Here is a 22,462-nt window from a genome sequence, read left to right on the forward strand (position 1 = left end):
TGACAGCAAAAGTCTCTGTTGTCAATGTCATAATAATTCAGAAGAGAAAATAATGGCCGGGGAAGTGGAACTAGCAAAAACTGCCGCTCCAGGCGGGGATACTATTTTCGGGAAGATTCTACGGAAAGAAATTCCCGCTAAGTTCGTCTATGAAGATGACCAGGTAAGAAAAATGCTTCATATAAGGAGTATACGGACTATATCACAGAACATAATATATTACCCTTACGGGACTGGACTATATTCTTGGACTATGTATATTCGCCAATCGCCAACCATATGATTAGAGAACTCGTGTACTGTAAGTTGGTTCGTGCCGGTCCTTTTTTTATCATTTTATAAATCAGAGCAGCGGTAGGTGATGAGGCTAATAATATATGTATAATATATGCTATATTTGTTAAAATAAAATTTCGTATAAATTATGGCAAGGCATCGATAAAGACTAAATTCTAATTGGAATTTAAGAAATAATTGAATATCATGGATTAATGAGCGTTATACGATCTGTTATTTTATACTAGTTATGTACTTAATTTAGGTTCAACATTAAATATGATGAAAATAATATGATTGAATCAATATAGGTACATAATAGGTATTGTTGTTTAAACGATAACTATAGTTGAAAATTAATAATTGCTGTATTCAAATATATTATTTATAATATTGTTACAGTGTGTAGCATTCAATGATGTGAACCCTCAAGCACCAACCCACATCCTGGTGATCCCTCGGAAACCCATCCCGCAGCTATCCAAGGCTGAGGATGGTGATGAACAGCTTCTTGGTAAGTTCTATCTATTTATGAAAGTACTTACTAGATTTACGCCCGCGGCTTCGCCCGCGTTTTCAAAGGAAAACCCGCATAGTTCCCGTTCCCGTGGGATTTCCGGGATAAAACCTATCCTATGTGTTAATCCAAGTTACCCTCTATATGTGTGCTAAATTTCATTGTAATCGGTTCAGTAGTTTTTACGTGAAAGAGTAACAAACATCCATACATCCATACAAACTTTCGCCTTTATAATAGTATTAAGATTAAGATCTAAATGTGTTGTGTAATTTAGGTGTGAAAATGTAATTAACAGAATCATATTTATATTAGTGTGTGTTCTGAAGTAATAATATTACCTATAGTTTATATTTCTTACCTTTTAAAATTGAAATATTTTTCAAGTAAAAATATTAATCAACATGCTTTATTTAGCTTCACTTGTATGTTACTTTGTAACCAACCCCTTTAGACTCGATTTTAACATAAACAGACAGATTTAATTCAAATGTTGTACACTTATCAACGATCAATGACAATACAATAATTTCACGAGTTTAAGCATTTTTTTAACTATATTATTTGTTTTCAGGTCATCTCCTAACCGCCGCTCGTAAAATAGCAGCACTTGAAGGTCTAGACAAATCTGGTTTCCGTTTGGTCATCAATGATGGGCAGAATGGAGCTCAGAGCGTCTATCATCTTCATATTCATATTCTAGGCGGTCGGCAAATGCAATGGCCGCCCGGTTAAGTTGTAGTCTGTGATGAATAAATGTTTACGGTTATCTGTGGTGTTTTATTTATTGGCGGGAAAATTTATTTGACAGTTGACATTACTTCAGACTTCTTATGATTATCTATAGATGAAAATTAACTAATTAGAAAAAAATGATCTTTAACAACAAATATCACTTTTTAATTGAGTGTAAACTGGTTAATTTATATGTAAAAATAAACAGTCGAAAATATATACATTTACTTATATCTAAAAAAGATTGTAATAAATATCAATTACAATTATAGAGGATGTTTATAATATTAATTAATTATATACCCTATATACCTATATCTTGATTAATGTATTTATTACTACGTAGAAATAGTATCTCAAATCTCAATGTTAAAATACAGAATAATATAAATCATAGTGGGATAAAGAATATAAATAAAACAAAATAGAACAATATCAAATGTATATTTATTATACTTTACAATATTATTTAATATTTACATTTGGCGGAAATGTTTGAATGAAATGCATTGAGTGTAAAAAAAAGGCAAAAACCAATAGGGGCTTTATGGTGCATACACACAATCTATAATGATTGACCATAAGGAAAATTAGAAAGATTGCAGATAAACTAACATTTATAGTGTACCTATGCAACAATTTTACTTGTAAAAAAAATTAATAGCTAAGCTGCCTATTTATTGCATGTCATGGTAACACATAGGCCACTTATACATCAAGGAATCCTTTGAACTGTCTTCCATATTTTTGTATAGGTAGGTACATAGAAATTAAATGGGTAAATACTGTAGGTGTTTCACTATATAATATTATTAATATATTGCTATAAATGAGATAAAATATTGCTTTCGTTTATTATAATTATGTATGTCTTGTAAAGATTCAATATTAATGACCGTGTGCCGTCACCACAATGTGAATAAAAATAAACGTTAAGTACATACTAGAATAAAAAAGAAAAAACATATTTGTACTAAAATAAATTACAACAAAAAATACACAATAAATATCTCTAAAATTAACACAATATTATGAATGTCTTTGCTTGTTGATTTAAAAAAAGACCTGCATTCGTCATGGCCAGCTGCATTTTAAATTTTCAATTTATTAAAAATATTATTTCCTTGTTTAAAACGGTTGTAGTATTATAATTTATAGGTAACTACACTACATACATAGTTTAAAACAAAGTCGCTTCCCGCTGTCTGTTCCTATGTATGCTTAGATCTTTAAAACGATGCAACGGATTTTGATGCGTTTTAATAGTTCAAGAGGAAGGATTTAGAAAATAATTTGTTAACTTTAAAACAACTTGAGCGAAGGCGGAAAGTAAGACTACTTATATAGAATTTTACTTATAAAACATGCAGGTCAGTATTTAAGAGAAATTAACAGAAATATTATATTATCGCAGTAGTAATTATTATTTATTATCTATTCCATTACCTAAAAACTGGTGTCATAAAGCGCATTACAATATTGTATTATATTAATATAATGTTTAAAAAATCAATTCTCTTGGTTTAAAAATGCAATTATTTATATAATATATTATGTTTTTTTTAATATATGTGACTTATATACAATGCAAATCACAGTCTTTAATTTTATATTACTTATATATTAGTATATGTTGAAAAAATTATGCTAAAAGTGGAATTTGCCGAAATATAACTATCTAAAACGCATGTATTTTTGTATTGGCCTTCTCTTTTGCTTATACAAAAAGTCCTTATGCAAGAGCGAGACAGATATATTATTCAGAGCTCAGAGCAATAAAATTCAGACACTTGAAAATATGAGAAAAATTTGTGATGTGACCATAATGTTTAATTTTGATAAACTGTATTTCTTTGATCTGGCCAAGTGGAATGGATTAAGATTTAAAAATAATAAATTAAGTTCAAATTGTTTTACATATGCATGCAGCAATCAGCATGCTTAATCAGAATATACAATACCAATAGTATTTTTGTGTGTTTATGTAAAAAATATACTTTTTTTTACCTTTTATATTTATTTAACTTATTCCAAGTCTCAAATTGAAACATGTGAAATTAAGATTCTCTTAATGAAATAGACTTTTTGTGTCAACCCAACAAACAAGCAATCTATCTATATCTGTCTCGCTCTTACATCAGACTTTTCCGTATGCTAGAAAGAGAAAGCATTATAGAAAATAACTTAGTATATTTGTAAATACATACTGTCATTCGGCAAATACTGGAAAAGATTATCGGTCTCACACTGCCCCTTGCCCCTGACCATAAAGCCCTTTTAAAATGCCCCTATAGGACATAGGGCATTATTTAGGTTTTTATTATTATTGTAGGGGCATTTTAATGTTACGGACACAATTCTTTCTATTTTTTATTATTATATTATCCCTCAAAAGGGCTTTTCAATTACTATTCCTCAATCTCAAAATATATGGTCATCCGTTTACAATCATAATACATAACATACATAAAAACAATTTAATTTGGCCAATCATTTCTCTACTAATTTTATAAATATCAACGAATAAGTTATCTACTAATTTTACCACTAACAATCAAACACATACTATATATTCGAAAAAGATTCCATCTCCAAGAAAATAAAAACAACACAAAAACGAAAACAAATCTGTACATTTCAGTCTACCCTCAAATATTGCTATATTTTTTTACCCCCAGTTGGGGTCATATTTGACCCATTCGTAATTTGGCGCAAGGTAAACCCTTCGACCCTTTATATAACATGTTACTATACCTCTGTATGCTGTACGGGGAATGCCACTCTGTGGAGATAAACATATTTATATTATCTATACATATTATTATAAAATCGTAGGAAAGTCAAAACTGTATAATGAATATTCTTTTAAAGAATACTAAGGGCGTGATCTACAATAGATACAGATAACAGAAGCCAAAAATTTTATAATTTTTGTCTGTATGTATGTCCGGGCTAATTTAAAAAAATACTGCATGTACTGCATGTTTACTTCAAATTTGGTACAGAGATAGCTTGAGGCTTGAGGAAGGACATAGCTTTCTGCCCGCGACTTCACCCGCGTTTAAAAAAAAAACCCGCATAGTTCCCGTTCCCGTGGGATTTCCGGGATAAAACATATCCTATATTGTGTTAATCCAAGTTACCCTCTATATGTGTGCAAAATTTCATTGTAATCGGTTCAGTAGTATTTGCGTGAAAGAGTAACAAACATACACATACACATCAATCCTCACAAGCTTTTGCATTTATAATATTAGTAGGACTTCTATACTTACTCTAAAATCATCCATTAGACCCAACTTTTTAGCGGCTTTTTGATAAGTTTTCGCGTTAGAATAACCGACTCTGACCGGCCCTGTACCAATCCCTGTGATCACATCTTCAGCTGTTGATTCCGGGAGAGAATACACTAGCGACGTGAGATTGTCGTCGTATATGTCCTGGAAAAATATAAAAAAAAACATAAAAAAAATTTTTTATCATCGAGTTAAGACTAAAAAATATTTTTTGAAAAAGAATTAATCTGCGTTCAAATTGTCAGAATTGACCAAATTTACAGGGGACCAAATTGAAAGGCTGTCAAATAAAAAATAGATCATGCATAGAAAAAAAATACAGACAAATTGAGAAACTCCTTTCTTTTTTTGAATCCTGAAGAAGAAGATAAGTGTAAATGATAAAATATGTAAAATATCAACAACAACAAACAGTTTCCGTAAGTATATGATTATATATGAGCACAGGCGCGGAAAACTTGTGTCAAGTGTAGAAAATATAAAAATTAATCACCAAAATGTATGTAATGTCAAACACAAACCCAAGTATGCATCTGCGATGAATTAGTTATTTACCAAATTCGATATTTTTTTACGTTCATAATCGTTAGTTTAGTCAAAATAAATAAATATTAAAGTATTAAACCTGGGACAGAATTGGGGCGCGAGGTTAAACCGGCTACACACGTACCTGTTGCAGGGGCAAATTGAAATTGGACCCTTAATTGTGATGTGTATAGGCAGGGACAATTTAGAGAACAGCTGAAATTGCCCCGACCGCCGTGCAACCGAGATTGTTCCAATTTTGCCCCTACGGCAGGTACGTGAGTAGCCGGCCTTAGTCAATTATCAAAAAAGATGGGTTGCACTGGGGGAGTGCCGGCAGAAGTGAAAACTTGATTATTAACGTTGAGCATGTTTGATATCCATCCGTCTTATGCTTTTTCGATCAGCCCCCCTAGTCAAGTGGCTTTCTGTTAGCGTAGCGTTCAATAGAATAGACTACGAATGTATGAGATTGACGTAAGCTGTAGATAAACGTGTCTACTGCTTACGTCAATCTCATACATTCGTAGTCTATTCTATTGAACGCTACGCTAACAGAAAGCCACTTGACTAGGGGGGCTGGTCACGTGTCCTGACGCGAGTTTAAGATTTTATACCCATTACAGAAAAAGTGCTCAACGCCGCTAAAGAAGTTTTCACTTCAATAAAATATAACTTGTAAATAATATGATATACCTTTATTAAATACGTGAGATTCAGTTTAGTGAATTCAACAAACTCCATATTCAACTGCATGTATCTTAAATGCAAGTCGAAGAATAGCCCCTTGCTTACTCCAACCTGTAATAAAGTAAGACAAAGATAAAATAAGTAAGAAAGAACGAATGATTTATAAATTACGTAAACATATTAAAAAATATAAAGTATAAATTTCACATCAACAACAATTCACAACAATAACAATTAATCTTTGACAGTTCGTCAGAAACGACTTTGACTCCTGTCAAACGTGACTTCAACCAAGGTCACGTAAATAATTACCTTTCCGAACGAATATGTTCTCGACACTTCCGGTCTTATGCACGCTCTACCCTGAGTGTTCTGTGGATCTCGAAGCCAATCGTCGAAAAATCTAAAAAAAGGTTCATTTATTGAGAAAATATTAATAAAAATAATATTTATCTATCATTTGAATGCTAAATTGTTATCGAAAGTATAATATTTAAAATGTGTAAAATAAAATAAGAAATCACATGTTTCTCATCCAATTATGTTTTTTAATAGTTTTTATTTATACCTTCTTCACCTAACTAGATATTTGTATGTCATCAACTTTATTGTATACTTGATTTTGTCAGACTTAAAACGGACAAATTTAATTCAAACATCGCACACTTTTCAAGGATCGATGACGATACAATAATTTCATGAGTTTAAGTGTGTTATTTTAGATTTTTTTTCATGTGTTATGCTATAGATACAAAAACAACTTATATTCTAGTTTCTAAAGCTCACTTACGCTTGCGGCCACTTAGCCTCCAGCATATCCCAAGTTTCACTCCTCAGAACCCATCCTAACCCCGGAAAGAAGTCCGTCCTGTGCAATAGTTCGGGTCGAGAGAGATCTATCAGTTCCTTCTTGCCGTTGTCGTTCCACGCTGAAATGCACCTGGATGACGGGAGGTAAAGTTAAAGTGACGGAAGTTAAAGTGACGGGAGGCAAAGTGACGAGAGGTAAAGTGACGGGAGGCAAAGTGACGGGAGTTAAAGTGACGCGAGTTAAAGTGACGGAAGTTAAAGCGACGGGAGGTGAAGTGACGCAAGTTAAAGTGACGGAAGGTAAAGTGACGGGAGGTAGTGTCGGGAATTAAAGTAACGGGAGCTAAAGTGACGCGAGTTAAAGTGACGGGAGTTAAAGTTAAAGTGGAACTAACTTACCATATACTAGGGTCTTTGAGCAGCAACGGGTATGTCCCTTGAAAATATTCAAAGAAGTCTGGAGAAATATCTAAGTCATCTGTAAAACAAAATAAAAAAAAAATATTTAAAAAGATATAAAATATTTATCAACTTTGGACTGTATTACACTTCAATAGAGTTCATTATATATTGCTAAGTGTCTTTAAAGAATAAATGAAACCCGTTTCGCGTTGTCAGGGCATCATGTGTGAACGGCTGAACCGATTTCGATAATTCTTTCTTTATTGTATTCCTTGAAGTACGAGGATGGTTCTTATGTAGAGGAAACGTTAATATGTACAGCGAAGACGGGGCGGACCGCTAGTAGGTAATAAAATATATGAATTTTATTACCTACTAGGAACGATTTTGATGAAATTTGGCAGAGACAATCTTTAGACCCTGAGAAAGAACATAGGCTACCTTTTATTGCGAAATATGTACCACGGGCGAAGCCGGGGCGGACCGCTAGTTACAGATAAATACATAAGCTCTTTTTACACATGTTTTCCTTCAATAAAATTTTTATCCATTCAATATACATAATTCATAAATAAATATCTCGTTCATATAAATCTATGATATGATATCTATATGGAATGCAAATGATATGATATCTAATCATATCTTCTTCTCTTATATATAAAAATGAATCGCAAAATGTGTTGGTAAGCGAATAACTCGAGTACGGCTGAACCGATTTCGATAATTCTTTTTTTATTATATTCCTTGAACTACGAGGATGGTTCTTATGTAGAGAAAACGTAAATATTATGTACCACGGGCGAAGCCGGGGCGGACCGCTAATATTATATAAATACATAAGCTTTCTTTCCAAACGTTTTAAATTTCAATTAGACTATATTTTTTTTTGTATTGATAATAATTAATAAGACTATCAACTGGTAGAGTCTGGCCAGCCAAAGCTGAACCCAGTGTTTTTTGTAGCGGCCACACTATGGAATGTCATCATGGCGTTTCTGCGTAGTTTGTTGTCAGTTTTGTTGAAAATGGTTCAAATCATTTACTTTAATAATGTTTAAATCTTGCTGTGTTGTGTACCTAATGTACCTTGTATACTACGATCACCTTTATGAATATCAAAAGTATCAAAATGTTTTTCTCCTACTAAAGCCGATGTTACCAGTCCATATTTTTTAAATTTGCCGCCCTTTACTGGGTTCAGCTTTGGCTGGCCAGACTCTAGAACCGATTATGATTTTAAAGATGTAGTCTCGTAGTGCACCCATAAATATTTTTTTCACCTCCGAAAAGTTTTTTGTAAAAAAAATCTACACAATATTTGTTAAAAAAACCTACAGTGACAATTTGAAAGCGGTATAATTTTTGGTTCCATTTTTTTTTTACAAAATTTATAAAAATCTACAAAAAAAATATTTTTTTAAACTTACCTTCTACGATAATCACAGCCTCGTGCCCCAAACTCCTGAATATATAATTCAACGCGAACTTATAGTGCCTCGCTATTTTATAATACCCCTTGAATTTAACTTTGGCCCTTGCCAAGGGTATCTCTGAAAGGTCTGGTTGTTTGACCACGGATATTGTCGGATCCGAATCTGTGTATTTCTTTATCACTTGGTAGGTTGCGTTGTGACCGCAGTCCTGTGAATATACAATATATAAAAACAATGTATGAGTAAGAAATGTAACTTTTTTTTTGTGTTATTACATAACTAGTTAGCGTTTAAAATTAAATGTGGAACTTTTTTTGCAAAATGTGACGTCACTGAGATCGGAAGTTGCCACTTAAGAAAAAGAAGAATAAGAACTTATTTTTTTCAAAAACAATAATCGAACGACACATTATGCTATTTTCCGCGACTGATTAAAAAACACACTAGCGTAATCTACATTTTTATTTTCTTAAAAAATACAATAAATATATCTCAAACAAACAGTTAAATTGATACAAACATATTGTAGAAAATAAGTAGTGTCTTATTTGTGACAGAGAAACGTTACAAATAAACATCACAAAATTTTGCTACAACAATATTAGATGATATAATAAATATAAATTACTACATACCTGACTAACTATAATAGGGAATGTCTCCTTATTGGGTCTGAACTTGACTAGATTATCCAAACACCTCTTGACTGTTATTCTATCGCATGCTATTACTAAAACTGGCAGGATTGGATTTATTATACCTGTAACAAAATATGTGTATAAATTATATAAAATACTAGCAGTCCGCTCCGGCTTCGCCTGTGTGTTAAGTATATACTACATATATAGCTTAAAGCTTTCACATACATATCTAACAGTGACAGAATTTTAAAATTGATGCCAATCTCCCTAGATAAACGTGTTCAAACAAACAAATATACAACTGCTTAATATTATTAGTATAGAAGTAGTTATATTACTTTCATGTAATACAACTTATTTAATTAAATGAAAAATATAGTCACTTTTAAATTAAGATGTATGATTCAGAATACAGTTTATAAGATACATATTTGCAAGTTTCTTGGTAGGAATTCTGAATATCAACTTCCTTTCTTTGTTCAGAATGGATAATATTTGTTTATATATTCATACGTCTATGGTCTATTATCTAGATTCTATTCATAGATATAGATTAGGGCATAAACTATTGCCTAACCTAGCTGTCTATTCTATTGAAATGTAAATATTTGAACAGTTTTTTAAACATTATGCAGCATTCATTCTAATATGAAAACTTTCAATTAAATTACATAAAATATATTTTGTATACAGCTACAGAATAAATTAAGGTTTTTATGTGTTTTCTAAATTACTTCTATTTTTTAATATCTCTACATAAGTAGAAAAATAAGGGTGTATGTGTATATTACACGGACCGCTTCAAGCAGTTGAGATCGACGGCTTGAAGCCGCGACCGCGCGGTAAACTATAGACATTCATTCACTGCCGTACACGGACTGCTCGAGCAGTCGCGACCGCTTTAAGCCGTCTACTGCGCGGTTTGTAAAGACAGCTTGAGCAGTCAACGACCGACTGCTCAAGCTGCCCGTGTATGGTCACTCTAAGAAAGGCAAACAAAATTTCAAATCTTTAATTCAATAGATGAAAAAAAACATGAGCACTGCAGGTAAATAGCAGCTAGTCCATACTAATATTATAAATGCGAAAGTAACTCTGTCTGTCTGTCTGTTACTCAATCACGCATAAACTACTGAACCAATTTGCATGAAATTTGGTATGGAGATATTTTGATACCCGAGAAAGGACATAGGCTACCTTTTATTGCGAAATATGTACCACGGGCGAAGCCGGGGCGGACCACTAGTAATACATAAAGCTGAATAGTTTGTTTATTCTTACACACAAATTTAAGAAACTACTCATTCAAATTTAATAATTATTTTGTTGTGAGTCACTTATTAGTATAGAATATAGATCATATGACCAACCAAACACACTAAATATTTTGTTTGTTTGATTGAAAGCACTTATCTCAGGAACTATTGTTTTAAATTGATAAAAATATGTGATAGAAAATTCATTTATTGAGGGAGGCAATGAGCTGTATCACTTTATAACGAAGCGGTAAGGAAGACAACAAAATTTTGCATTAAGTATTACTTTTTTGAGCAGACAAAGTCACATGAGTTAGCTAGTCTATTTAGTAAAAAAAAATTTAATAATCTATTTAGACGTATTAATAACTAGCCGCCCCTGTTGGTCTTAGCGTGATTATACATATATATATGGTCTATAACCTTCCTCAATAATTGAGCTATCTAACACTTAAAGAATTTTTCAAATCAGACCACTACCTCACCTACCAGTACCTTGTTCAAACAAACAAACTCTACAGCTTTATAATATTAGTATAGATAATTTGTTTATTATTCCCATCTTAATAGAGATAATACAAAATTTAGGGCAACTTATTCCTTATCATAGAAATAAATTATGTGTGTTATTGGTCTGTGGCCAAAACTGCTGTATCATGTTTTGATAAGCTTCATATTAATTATCCATGTGTTAGATTTATATATCAATAACAACATTATTTAATGATTTGGGTTTGAATTTGATATTTTTGGTATTTATGGCATTCAAATATTTTATAAAGAACTAGGTTTCCGCCCGCGGCTTCGCCCGCGCAGTCAAAGAAAAACCCGCGTAGTTCCCGTTCCGGTGGGATTTCTGGGATTGCGTCATTTTCCCGGGATAAAAAGTAGCCTATGTCCTTTCTCAGGTATCAAAATATCTCCATACCAAATTTCATGAAAATTGGTTCAATAGTTTAGGCGCGATTGAGTAACAGACAGACAGACAGAGTTACTTTTGCATTTATAATATTAGTATGGATGTAAAAAATTCGAACATGAGGCGGATTCCAACCCGCATCCTTTCATGCCGATCCAGGGTGGAAGCCTGACCAATTCGGCACCTGTGATTTGGAATTGTAATTGTATATTTCTTTTTATCTAGCTTTTTAAATTATTCAAATATTTTACCAATTATCAGAAATAATATTCTTGCACAATTTTTCATTAAAAAGTGAAGTCCCATGTCTCCAAGTGGGGTAAGGGGCAGATTCATTATACATCTGTTTCACTGATCGATTTTTCTTTAGGGACAAGTAGGTGATCAGCCTTCTGTGTCACACCAGACCAAGACATTTTTTTTCTTCGTCTCCACCGGGAATCGAACCCAGGACGCTCACGTGTCAACCACTGTACCGAGGAGGCGGTCAATTTTTCATTACTCTGCTCCTATTATTTGTAGCATAATGATATATTGTAACCAATTGCCTTGATAAAATAAATGATTTATTAACCTTTAACTGACGTGGTATACGTCTCACAGACGTCATTATTTTTATTATGACAATATTTTTCAAAAAACGCGACGCGTAGCGTTACCCCTCCCGCTACCTTCCTATCCCGCCATCTTGTTGCCGTCAGTCGCGGCCGCGAGCGCGACGAGTGCACAGGTTTTCCCACAGGAGCGATCGCCGTCTCACAGACGTAAGTACGGTGTTTATGTACAAAAACTAAGCATGTCTCTTGGTCGTCACCTCTGTGTTTACGTAGGTAGCCACATAGGGTCTCGTTGACGTCACATCGGTTTTAATTTTATTCAATTTCGCAGAATGCCTAGAAAAAATGAAATCTGCACCAAAGAGTATGCCACAAACACCTATGCTAGCTAGGAGTATGCCAAGGAAACGGGAAAGAACCCCAGTTGAAAGATCAACTTCTGCATTGGACCAACCGACATGCCTGAACCTCCTCCGTCTCTAAAAAGCCAAGCTAATCCGCAACCTGGAACTCGGAAGACGTGTGCAATATGTCCAAGTCGCCTAAAAAGAAGAACAAAGTACTATTGCTATCAAATATCAATGCAGCAAGCCAATGTGTCTTACATGCTGTCTTCAAATATGCAATGACTGTACTACGACGTTGAAAATGTACCGAATATGTGCCTTGTCATTTTTTTTGTTATTGAAGAAAGACTAATTATTTTTGTTATTTTTTAATTATAATACAAAGAAGTAACGATAATTTAAGTTCATTTGTCGATTGATGAATAGTTTTAGAAAAAAAAAAGAGTTCCTAAATTTAGATAAGCAATTATAGTGTATACATGAATAAATGTTGATTATTATTAAATTAAGGACAGTAGTTTTATTTTATCTGTAATAAATTGTTCTTAAACATGTATGAATCAATTTGTAAAACTGTTACAGTATAGTATTGTTTAATTTATATTATTTTATTTCAATTTAATTTTTAACGTCTATGAGACGGTACCGCGGCGTTAAAGTTACATTTAGACCAGTACGTCAGCCAAAGGTTAAATTGACTTTTTCAAATAAAACCTGTAGTTGCCACGAGTTCACACAAAAATACAGTTCATTTTTATATTACAATAGATATAATTCACATGCATAATTGGTTTTGATAAATGATACTGGTTGAATAGGAAAGGCCGTGGCTTTTCCTGGTTATGTTAAATATTTTAAACAATGTTATCTATTTAATTTTAGTTAAGTGTTGAAATAACATGTGTCTATAGTTTTAACGTTAACAATATGAGGAAGTTAGTTTTAAAAAGTATTGTATTTATTTTGAAAATTATTTACCTCTATAGATACATCATATTTCTATATTCCTACAGGCTTTATTAAATAATATTATATGTTCAGAAAATATCCTGTAAATATAATATGTACGTTTATTAAAAGATTTGTAGATGTGTGAAGGTAATTCATATCTATTGGATTAAAATATACTTACTCTGTGTTTCTAAGTTATTACTGTACAATTCCTTGGTTTTCTCATTCTGTTCACTTCTTATTAAATGCTGTTTAACTTTTTCTAACAACACACTACTGTCACTCAGTTCAACATCGAGTTTTGACTGTAAACTATCTAACTTTTTCTCCAAGTCGATGAAATTGTTTCGGCTATAAGAATTTGTGACTACGAAAAATGATAAATACGTGTATATAATCCATGCACCAGTCAGAGAGACGCCTATTATCATGAATCTACGCAAATTTACACGCATTTTGGCCACGTTTTGGGTCTAATTGGAACACCGCTATATAACCATTTCTACGTCTGTCGTTAGCTATGTGCAAATACGATGTGGTTAATGTAAAGTATCAACATCGCAACAGTTGATGCCGAGAAACCGAAACTCTTACATTTTGCACAACGAAATCATCACTTATGAATCGATTACAGTTCCACCCTAAACACGAATGTTGAAAAGTAAATTATGCAAACTGATAAAAGTATAAACAGTTTTAGAATTCTTTTTAATGCCTAATCACAACAATCAATGGTGTCACAACTTAAAAATTACACGCCGTCAACCACAGATCTAGTACAACTCTTGTACTAGATCTGTGCCGTCAACATTTGGATCGGGAAATTATTGACAGTTGACATTGACGAATGAGAATTAGTTTTGTTCTGCAGAGCGCACACAAAAATATCCTTATAAACACAGCTTATAAACAATGTTTTTATGCTGTTTTTTTGAATCCCTTATATAATATTTTCATAACTATAGGTATAAATGAATAATAATCACATAATAATATTACTAATATGTACATAGGCAATACTTTTATCTTATACTCGTGCCTATTATAATTTATAATATGTATTATTGTGATAACTGATAATGGATTGCCGGCCACTTGCCGGCCACGATTACCAAAATCTCACTGAATCCATTGAAATGTTACATTTTTTAGGCCTAACCTTGCGTTTTTTAGAGGACGCAATTTTACTTTTTTGATGTGTAGGGGGGCTCAGTGTGAAGCATCACCAAGTTTGTGGGGTCGCCACCCTTGTCCCACGGCCGCCGCAAATATTGTATATAAAAGTTGTTACTCGAAAAATAATCTACAAAAATGGTCTGATATCATTTCTTCGTAAAATTATAAAAAAAAGTTTTATTGAAAAATATAAATAGCTCTAATTTCTGAACATTTTCGCTTATAACTTTTTTATTTATAGTTCTACGACAAAAAGTTACTGGATCAAAATTGTAGAAAATTTAATTTTCAACAAATCAATTCAAAAACCATATTTTATCAATAATAAAACATATTACACACATATTTTATCAAAAATATAATAAAACAATCTTAAACCATATTTTATCTGATAAAAAAAAATTGTTGCATCAATTTTTTTTTATCAGATAAAATATGGTTTAAGAGATAAATCGTAAAAACCATTTCAACCGAAATTTTCAAGATGGCGGCCGTGGGACAAGGGTGGCGACCACAGACATAGATCTGTGTGAGGTGGCGACCCCACAAACTTGGTGATAGCTTCACACTGACCCCCCCTACACATCAAAAAAAAAAATTGCGTCCTCTAAGAAACGCGACCCCAAATGTAACTTTTCAATGGACTAACTATAAATCAAGTTTGCTAGTGATTAGATAGCTATTATGCAAAACAGTGTTAAAAATTGTTTTTTTGTTTATCACAATTTAATTATATAAATAAATTAAAAGGAAAAAAATAGCATTACCTAAATTCACCTGCCTTGAGAGTGATCTCTTCCAGGCGACCCATTCATTGTAATTTGTATTGCACGCCTCATAAGCGAAGCGTTGAGGTGGGTACTACTGCCACTTCGCGCAAAACATCTGATTTTTCAAACTTAAAATGTCTTTATGTATCATACATTGCACTTGTAAGATAATACATACACACACATATTAAGAAAAAACACTATTTTTAACGTTCATGATATTTTTGATGTCATTTTTGTTATTTAAACTAGTTAAAAAACAGTTTAAAAAAGTTCTGTCTTGGACGTCCGTGTGTCTGTATGTGCGGATCCTTTTTCTTGTTAACACGATAGCGACCGAAATACTTTACTAATCGAGTCTTTTTTTTTCTCTTACGCTTGAGTATGCTCAGGAATAGAACCCTTTCATTTTTCAGGGTCTGATTCGATGTGGTTTAATTGTTATTAACCCATTGAGCCCCGAACGGCCCGATCGGTCCACGACACAATAGATTTTCTATTGTGTCTGTGATTCCGGGGCCTGAGTTATTAAATAAACAAAAATGATAATTAATAAATATTTATTAAAAAAAAAATTATGAGGCGTGCACTTTTGGATTTTCCAAATTATTGTGTTTTACAGCTGTAGGGGCAATAACTTATTCGAAAATTACCTAATATTCTGCTTCACTTTTAAATTTTAAATTTTAAATACAAGTTAGTAAGTTAGTACTACGAATATTTTCATACGACGAACAAGACATTTGAAACTTATACATTTTGGTAAATTATTAATTATTATTTACAGACAAATAATTCCTCAAACGTAAATAACATAAAATAAATCATCTTTAGGAGGCCGATTTGCTATTTTTGTATAAAACCTAAGTAATCTTCAAAAAATGTGGAACGCTTCACGATTTTGCGTGTCATCCTTGCGCAGGGGCCATGCTAATCTTCTCTGTATCGTTCCAATTTTAGTATATGTACTGCCGAAGCGAGTACACTAACCATAGTTGAACATAATTATATATACTTATTGACACAAAAAATATCAACAGCGTGATTCAGAATAATTTTCGAAAATGTATTTTACATTGATGAAAGTTATAATGATTAGTTTTATCTTTCATTATAAATATTTTACAATTATTTTTTATATCATTAAAACATGAAATTTATCTGTAAATATAATTTTTAAAGGAAAATATTTTTAAGCTGCCATCTATTGAGTGTTTGCAACATTACGTGCTCTATGTATAATACAATGAATGAACACGCGATATACGGTTACTCATAAAATTGAATAGAGGGCGCTTTCGAAGCATTTTTGGAATGCTCTAAGATTTTTGCTTTACGATAAAAATAAGTTGTGTTTGTGTAATCCATACTAATATTATAAATGCGAAAGTAACTCTGTCTGTCTGTCTGTTTCTCAATCACGCGGCACGCCTAAACTACTGAACCAATTTTCATGAAATTTGGTATGGAGATATTTTGATACCCGAGAAAGGACATAGGCTACTTTTTGTCCAGGGAAAATGACGCAATCCCGGAAATCCCACGGGAACTATGCGGGTTTTTCTTTGACTGCGCGGGCGAAGCCGCGGGCGGAAACCTAGTCCATACTAATATTATAAATGCGAAAGTAACTCTGTCTGTCTGTCTGTTACTCAATCACGCCTAAACTACTGAACCAATTTTCATGAAATTTGGTATGGAGATATTTTGATACCCGAGAAAGGACATAGGCTACTTTTTGTCCCGGGAAAATGACGCAATCCCGGAAATCCCACGGGAACCAAACCTAGTAATTAATAATTGTAAGATGAAAAAAATACGTGTCAGATTGCGTTGGAAATGGTAAACCATAAAATGTTATTTGCTGGACTTATGTGTCTTTGTTCGATTTAAAACAAATAAAAATTTCTGAAATTTGAAAGTGTAGGTACCTAAGTAGGTAGATACAATTTAGTGTTTTTTTTTTGTGTGGTGTTTCTCAATGTTAGCCAGAAGGGCTTCTACATTTTAACGCGGACGCTTGGGTGAACTGAAGGTTCACCCTGGTAGCGACATGCGCAAGGGCGTCCCCCCGCCACGGGGATCTCGAACTTCGGCTTGGGCTGTCGCTTGAGTGGAGGAGGCCGGAAGGGCCCTAGTCGGACGGGACAATTTAGTGCTTAGTTAGGTAGGTACGTTAAATTTTATTATCGTATTTATCATCAATTTACGTATTTAATAGGCACTTTTTATTTTTTTTTAAACTACACTACACTAATAATTATTATTATGTGACTGAAACAGGCACGCGAGTATTATTTATTGTCAGAATGAAATAGCGATATCTGCTTATTCAAGGCACTCATTTTGATTTTGATTCAAAATGATTTTGCATTCCGTCACCGTGACATAGATAACTTATATTGCAAACTGGATGCGTTACATTATTTGCGATTTTTTTGCGACTGTTTTTATTCTTGAAAAATGTGCATTTCACTACATAGAAAGTATGAGTGCATAATATAATAAAAACATGTTATCCTTTTCTAATATTTTAAGATTACAATTGACGTAATCGTTCCAATTTTTACGAGCTTTTGTGAGATAAATGAACAGCAATTGGTGATAGCCTTGGTGATAGCTATAAGAAAATTAACAGTTGTCATTATGTAAGTATATTAGTTACATATACACGTTATTGGTATATCGCTCACTCAGCCTCCAAACTGTTTTCAGAGTATGTACACAAAAATCAGACCACAAAATAACTCCAGCGTCGCAAACGTAAGAGAAAGGAAAACGAAGGACTATTGAATGTCAGTAAGGATAAAAGTTTAAGTTTGTTTGCATTGTCTATGCCTGGATTTATCCAAGATAAAAAATAGCCAATAAACCTCACTCGATTTTTTGAGTATATTAGTTATAAAATCTTTCCTCTTTATGATATTACTGATACTGATTAGAACCAACGCCTGTCATATCTAAAACTAGCTTACCGCCCGCGGCTTCGCCCGCTTTGTCTAAAACCTAATAAATTATATACTAAAACCTTCCTCTTGAATCACTCTATCTATTAAACAAAACCGCATCAAAATCCGTTGCGTAGTTCTAAAGATTTAAGCATACAAAGGGACATAGGGACAGAGAAAGCGACTTTGTTTTATACTATGACTAGCTTACTGCCCGCGGCTTCGCCCGCTTTGTCTAAAACCTAATAAATTATATACTAAAACCTTCCTCTTGAATCTCTCTATCTAGTAAAAAAAACCGCATCAAAATCCGTTGTGTACTTTTAAAGATTTAAGCATACAAAGGGACATAGGGAAATAGGGACAGAGAAAGCGACTTTGTTTTATACTATGTAGTGAAGTGATGATAACTAAATCTATGTAAAGTAAAACTGATTTCATTTTCCTCTTTCCTCACTCTTTGTTTGGAGCTCGTCCGTGTGACATGTTATTGATTTTAAAGTGAAAAAAATCGTGTAAAAATGTTCAAAAATCCAAAATATATGTACGGAGCGAGCAACCGTAGTCTCTTTAGTACATTGCATTTTGGCGAATTCGTCCTGAAGAAATTAGTTGAATTTGAAAATGAAATCGCTTTGGTATGTTTGTTTTTTATTTATGTTTTTATTAAGATCAAAGTGCATATTTTTGTAGTGATTGTGAGTTGAATAAATAAATAAATAAATCATTTATTTCACTTAAAAATTTTACAAATTAGAGCGACCCAGGCTCCTAAGATAGTAAGAACTGTTTTTCAGGAGCCTGTGTCTTCCATTTACAGTGACAATTTAAATAAAATCAAAAATAAATTAAAATTTACATGCAATTAAAACTATAAAAAAAAATCAATAACAAATAAGTTCAAACAGCAAAACAAAAAAAAAATGTGTCTAGGTAACTCATTCATTCATTACAAATAAAGCACGTCCAAAACAAATTTCAAAATTATATCGGCACATTAATAAATTCATCAAAAATTAAACAAGTTAGTAACTAATTATAGAATAAATTGAGCAACAGCCATAAATCAGCAAAAAATCAAAATTAAATCGAAACAATGCAACACCATAAGTTGTTACAATCAACATAACATTAAAATAAAATAAACAATAATAATAATGTAAGTTATTATAGCTAAAAATTAAAATCAATTAAAATTACAATTAAAAGGTAAAATTAAGATTCATGATAAGTATATTAAAATGTAAAAATCAAGAAATGGAAATTATTAATATTTTAAAAATTAAAATTAAAAAAAATTAATAAGTCCAAAACCATTATCAATACTATAGTATATATAAGTATATATGTAAGTGTATAAGTTTATGTGAGTGTGCGTGCGTGCATGCGTGCGTGTATGTGTGTATGTGTGTGTGTGTGTGTGTGTTTGTGTATGCATGTATTAATTAATCCATTTAAGGAATTTGTAATAGATTTTCTGTGTTATTGTAGTCAAGACTATTCCAAAATTCTAACTACTAACTAAAATACTAACCAATTCAAAATTCTAGCCCTAATTTGGTAATTATTCAGAGCAGTAATATTATAAAACTTATTCATTTTATTGTACAGTTTTGGAGCAATATATTTAGGTATAGTGCCTGTGTGCAAATTTGGATTTAGCCCACAGAACTGGAACAGCAACTCTTCTATTTTTTTATACTCATTTATTTAACAATTTTATGTACCATTACAAAATTTACAATCATATAATATTAACAGAAAGGGAAACATTCACAGCACATAAGGCAACCTTATCGCTTATCAGCGATCTCTTCCAGGCTGCCCAAGGTAAAGGATAAAGATTGATATTAAATGGGTACACGGGTGGCAATGAAATAAAGATAAAAGAGAGTAAATAAAATACATATTATATGAATAATAAAAGAAGATATAATACATACTATTATTTTGAAGGAAAAGCTAAATCAGATAAATGTTTATTTAAAAGAGTTTTAAAGGAACTTTTCGAGGAAGCTCATCTTACAGCTATAGGCAAAGAATTCCAAAGTCTGATAGCGGTTATTACAAAGGATTTACCAAGGAAACTAGTGTGGTGAGAAGGAAAGCTAAGGAGAAGGTTATCAGCGGAACGAAGAGTATAAACACCTGAATCTAGGAAATTAAATTGTTCTTTTAAATAGGAGGGAGAATTGGGATCAAAGAGGATGGAAAATAACAACTTCAACGCATTTGCATTCCGGCGAAGTCTTATAGGAAGCCACTTGAGTTTATTACGAAACTGGGAAACGTGGTCATATTTACGAAGACCGTAAACAAAACGAATGCAGAAATTTTGGAGACGCTCAAATGTATTTAAATGGTCTTCACTAAGATCAGTGGTACAGGCGTCAGCATAATCAAGGAGCGGAAGAAGTAGGGATTTAGCTAACATAATTTTGGTAGAAATCGGTAAGAAATGCCGTAAACGTCTTAGAGAACTAGCCGCTGCGTAGAGTTTGCGACTTGTCTCTTTTACGTGGTACGACCAAGACAGAGTCGTGTCAAAGTGAACCCCCAGGTTTTTTACAGATTTTTGAAATTCAATGACGGAGCCATCTATATGAACTTTGGGGATGTATGTCCAGTCAATCCGCGAGATTAAATATGGGCTACCAATGATTATGACTTGGCTTTTGCTTGGGTTAATATTCAGACCGTACCTCTGACTCCAATTCAAAATTCTCTCCAAATCGGTGTTCGTGTTTAAGATTGCGGAGGATAGGTTCTCGAGGGTAGACTGGGTGTATATCTGGAGATCGTCAGCATACATGTGATAGAGAGAAGATAAATTATTAGTTATGGAATTAATAAAAATAGCAAATAGGAGAGGGGACAAAACGCCACCTTGCGGAACGCCTGTAACAACATCACACCAGGACGATGACTTATCCTCCAATAATACATGCTGGCGGCGACCGTGCAAGTAACTGTGAAACCAATCAACCACTGTAGGAGATATGTTAATAGAATGAAGCAGTTGTAGCAGTATGTCGAAATCGACGGTGTTAAAGGCATTACTAAAGTCTAGGAGGGTTAGAACTGTCAACTGCTTCTTTACCATTCCATTACGTATGTCATCCGTGACTTTAACAAGTGCAGTAGTCGTACTATGTCCTGCCCCTTTAGCCAAACGTCAAAACGCCAAGGAATAGAATACGCTATCGATAGCAATTGACATAAGCGTATGATGTTTTGCCTAAGGATTCGGTCACCCTACCAACGACAACGACGACCTCGAAAAAAATTTTCATCCAGTCGCAATTAAATAAAATTGTGCAAAACACAATTAAAAATGAAATTTAAGAATTTCCTGTCGTATTGGTGTTTGGAAAAAAAATTTTTGAGATCAATGGATAAACAAACAGGTTTTTCATAGAAACGGTGGCTCCTAAAAAAAACGTATTTAACCTTTTTTATAGATAATTAGATGATCTACAATTTTGGTTCAGGTGATTGTATGATAAACTTACCGTCTCGGCGAAAATCGCAAAAAACCCTATTTCTTTTTATTAATTGACCTCGAATTTTTTTATTTCCGAGTACCAGAATGACGGGAGATTTTGATATTGATTTTGGACAAATTTCGGCAAGATTGGAACTTTGGTCGTGGTCGTCTGCGTCGTTGGTAGTGTGATCGAACCATTACCAAAATGTCATGAGCTTATGTCAATAATTAGCGTTAGCAGTTTCTATTCCATGGCGTTACGTACGTTTGTCTAAAGGCCCTGGACGAAAACCAGATTGGAAGGGACTGAGAATACTGTTTTTGTATAAGAAGGAACTTAACTGTTCTTAAGTCAGCTGTTATTAGTCTCATTGCTGTTATTAAGTCTATGATAACGCCGAATACATTGATACACAAATAGTTTTCGGACACTTAAAATCTTCACTTTAGAGTATAACATGGTAGTTGGGTGGTCGAATGGTAGCTTGAAAGCTACTTTTAAAAGCGCACGCTGTGACCTTTCAATTTCTAAGAGATAGGTTATTGCTGCTCCTCCCCACGATGTAATACAGTAGCTTATGAGGCATTCCCCGAGTGCTTTATATATTAGAGTTATTAAGTCATTGCTTGCAAAGTTTCTAAGTGTTTTAAATACGTATATTAATCTTCTGATCCGCGTTGAGCTTAGATCATTACTTAATGATCTAAGGCGTTGAGACATTT

The 22,462-nt window shown here is 33.0% G+C and overlaps 3 protein-coding genes, 1 long non-coding RNA gene and 1 other non-coding gene across 5 annotated transcripts in view; 2 read left to right on the plus strand and 3 right to left on the minus strand.

Moving 5' to 3' along the window:
* The first annotated feature begins 11 nt into the window (after positions 1 to 11).
* HINT1 (histidine triad nucleotide binding protein 1) lies at positions 12 to 1,562 on the plus strand. The gene is made up of 3 exons (XM_089712053.1): positions 12 to 163; positions 679 to 790; positions 1,368 to 1,562. Exons 1-3 carry the CDS (start codon positions 53 to 55, stop codon positions 1,526 to 1,528), a joined length of 384 nt encoding a protein of 127 aa, XP_089568179.1. The 5' UTR covers positions 12 to 52; the 3' UTR covers positions 1,529 to 1,562.
* A 394-nt stretch (positions 1,563 to 1,956) lies between these two features.
* Mgat1 (alpha-1,3-mannosyl-glycoprotein 2-beta-N-acetylglucosaminyltransferase) lies at positions 1,957 to 14,119 on the minus strand. Its single transcript, XM_089712273.1, has 9 exons — positions 13,540 to 14,119; positions 9,323 to 9,447; positions 8,682 to 8,895; positions 7,249 to 7,327; positions 6,830 to 6,979; positions 6,352 to 6,442; positions 6,046 to 6,150; positions 4,804 to 4,968; positions 1,957 to 4,310 (listed from the first exon to the last, which is right to left on the minus strand). The coding sequence occupies exons 1-9, from the start codon at positions 13,811 to 13,813 to the stop codon at positions 4,197 to 4,199; spliced, it is 1,317 nt and encodes a 438-aa protein (XP_089568399.1). The 5' UTR covers positions 13,814 to 14,119; the 3' UTR covers positions 1,957 to 4,196.
* Positions 1,957 to 22,462, minus strand: part of LOC149476356 (uncharacterized) — a 119,492-nt gene continuing 98,986 nt past the window's right edge. Inside the window, exon 2 of the long non-coding RNA XR_016317887.1 lies at positions 1,957 to 4,093. This is a non-coding gene — a long non-coding RNA (uncharacterized LOC149476356). The remainder of the gene's footprint in view (positions 4,094 to 22,462) is intronic.
* On the minus strand, positions 16,182 to 16,288 carry LOC149476357 (U6 spliceosomal RNA). Its single transcript, XR_016317900.1, has one exon. It is a non-coding gene; the product is annotated as a U6 spliceosomal RNA (small nuclear RNA).
* The window catches only part of LOC149476358 (luciferin 4-monooxygenase-like), a 54,130-nt gene continuing 50,391 nt past the window's right edge, over positions 18,724 to 22,462 (plus strand). Inside the window, exon 1 of the mRNA XM_089712226.1 lies at positions 18,724 to 18,890. Within this exon, the coding sequence (XP_089568352.1) occupies positions 18,774 to 18,890 (117 nt within the window). The 5' untranslated portion in view covers positions 18,724 to 18,773. The remainder of the gene's footprint in view (positions 18,891 to 22,462) is intronic.

This window comes from Colias philodice, chromosome 28 (genome assembly GCF_061535455.1).
Source record: "Colias philodice isolate Cphi_HAF_F1 chromosome 28, ilColPhil1 Martin Lab GWU primary, whole genome shotgun sequence".
NCBI classification, from domain to species: Eukaryota; Metazoa; Arthropoda; class Insecta; order Lepidoptera; family Pieridae; genus Colias; species Colias philodice.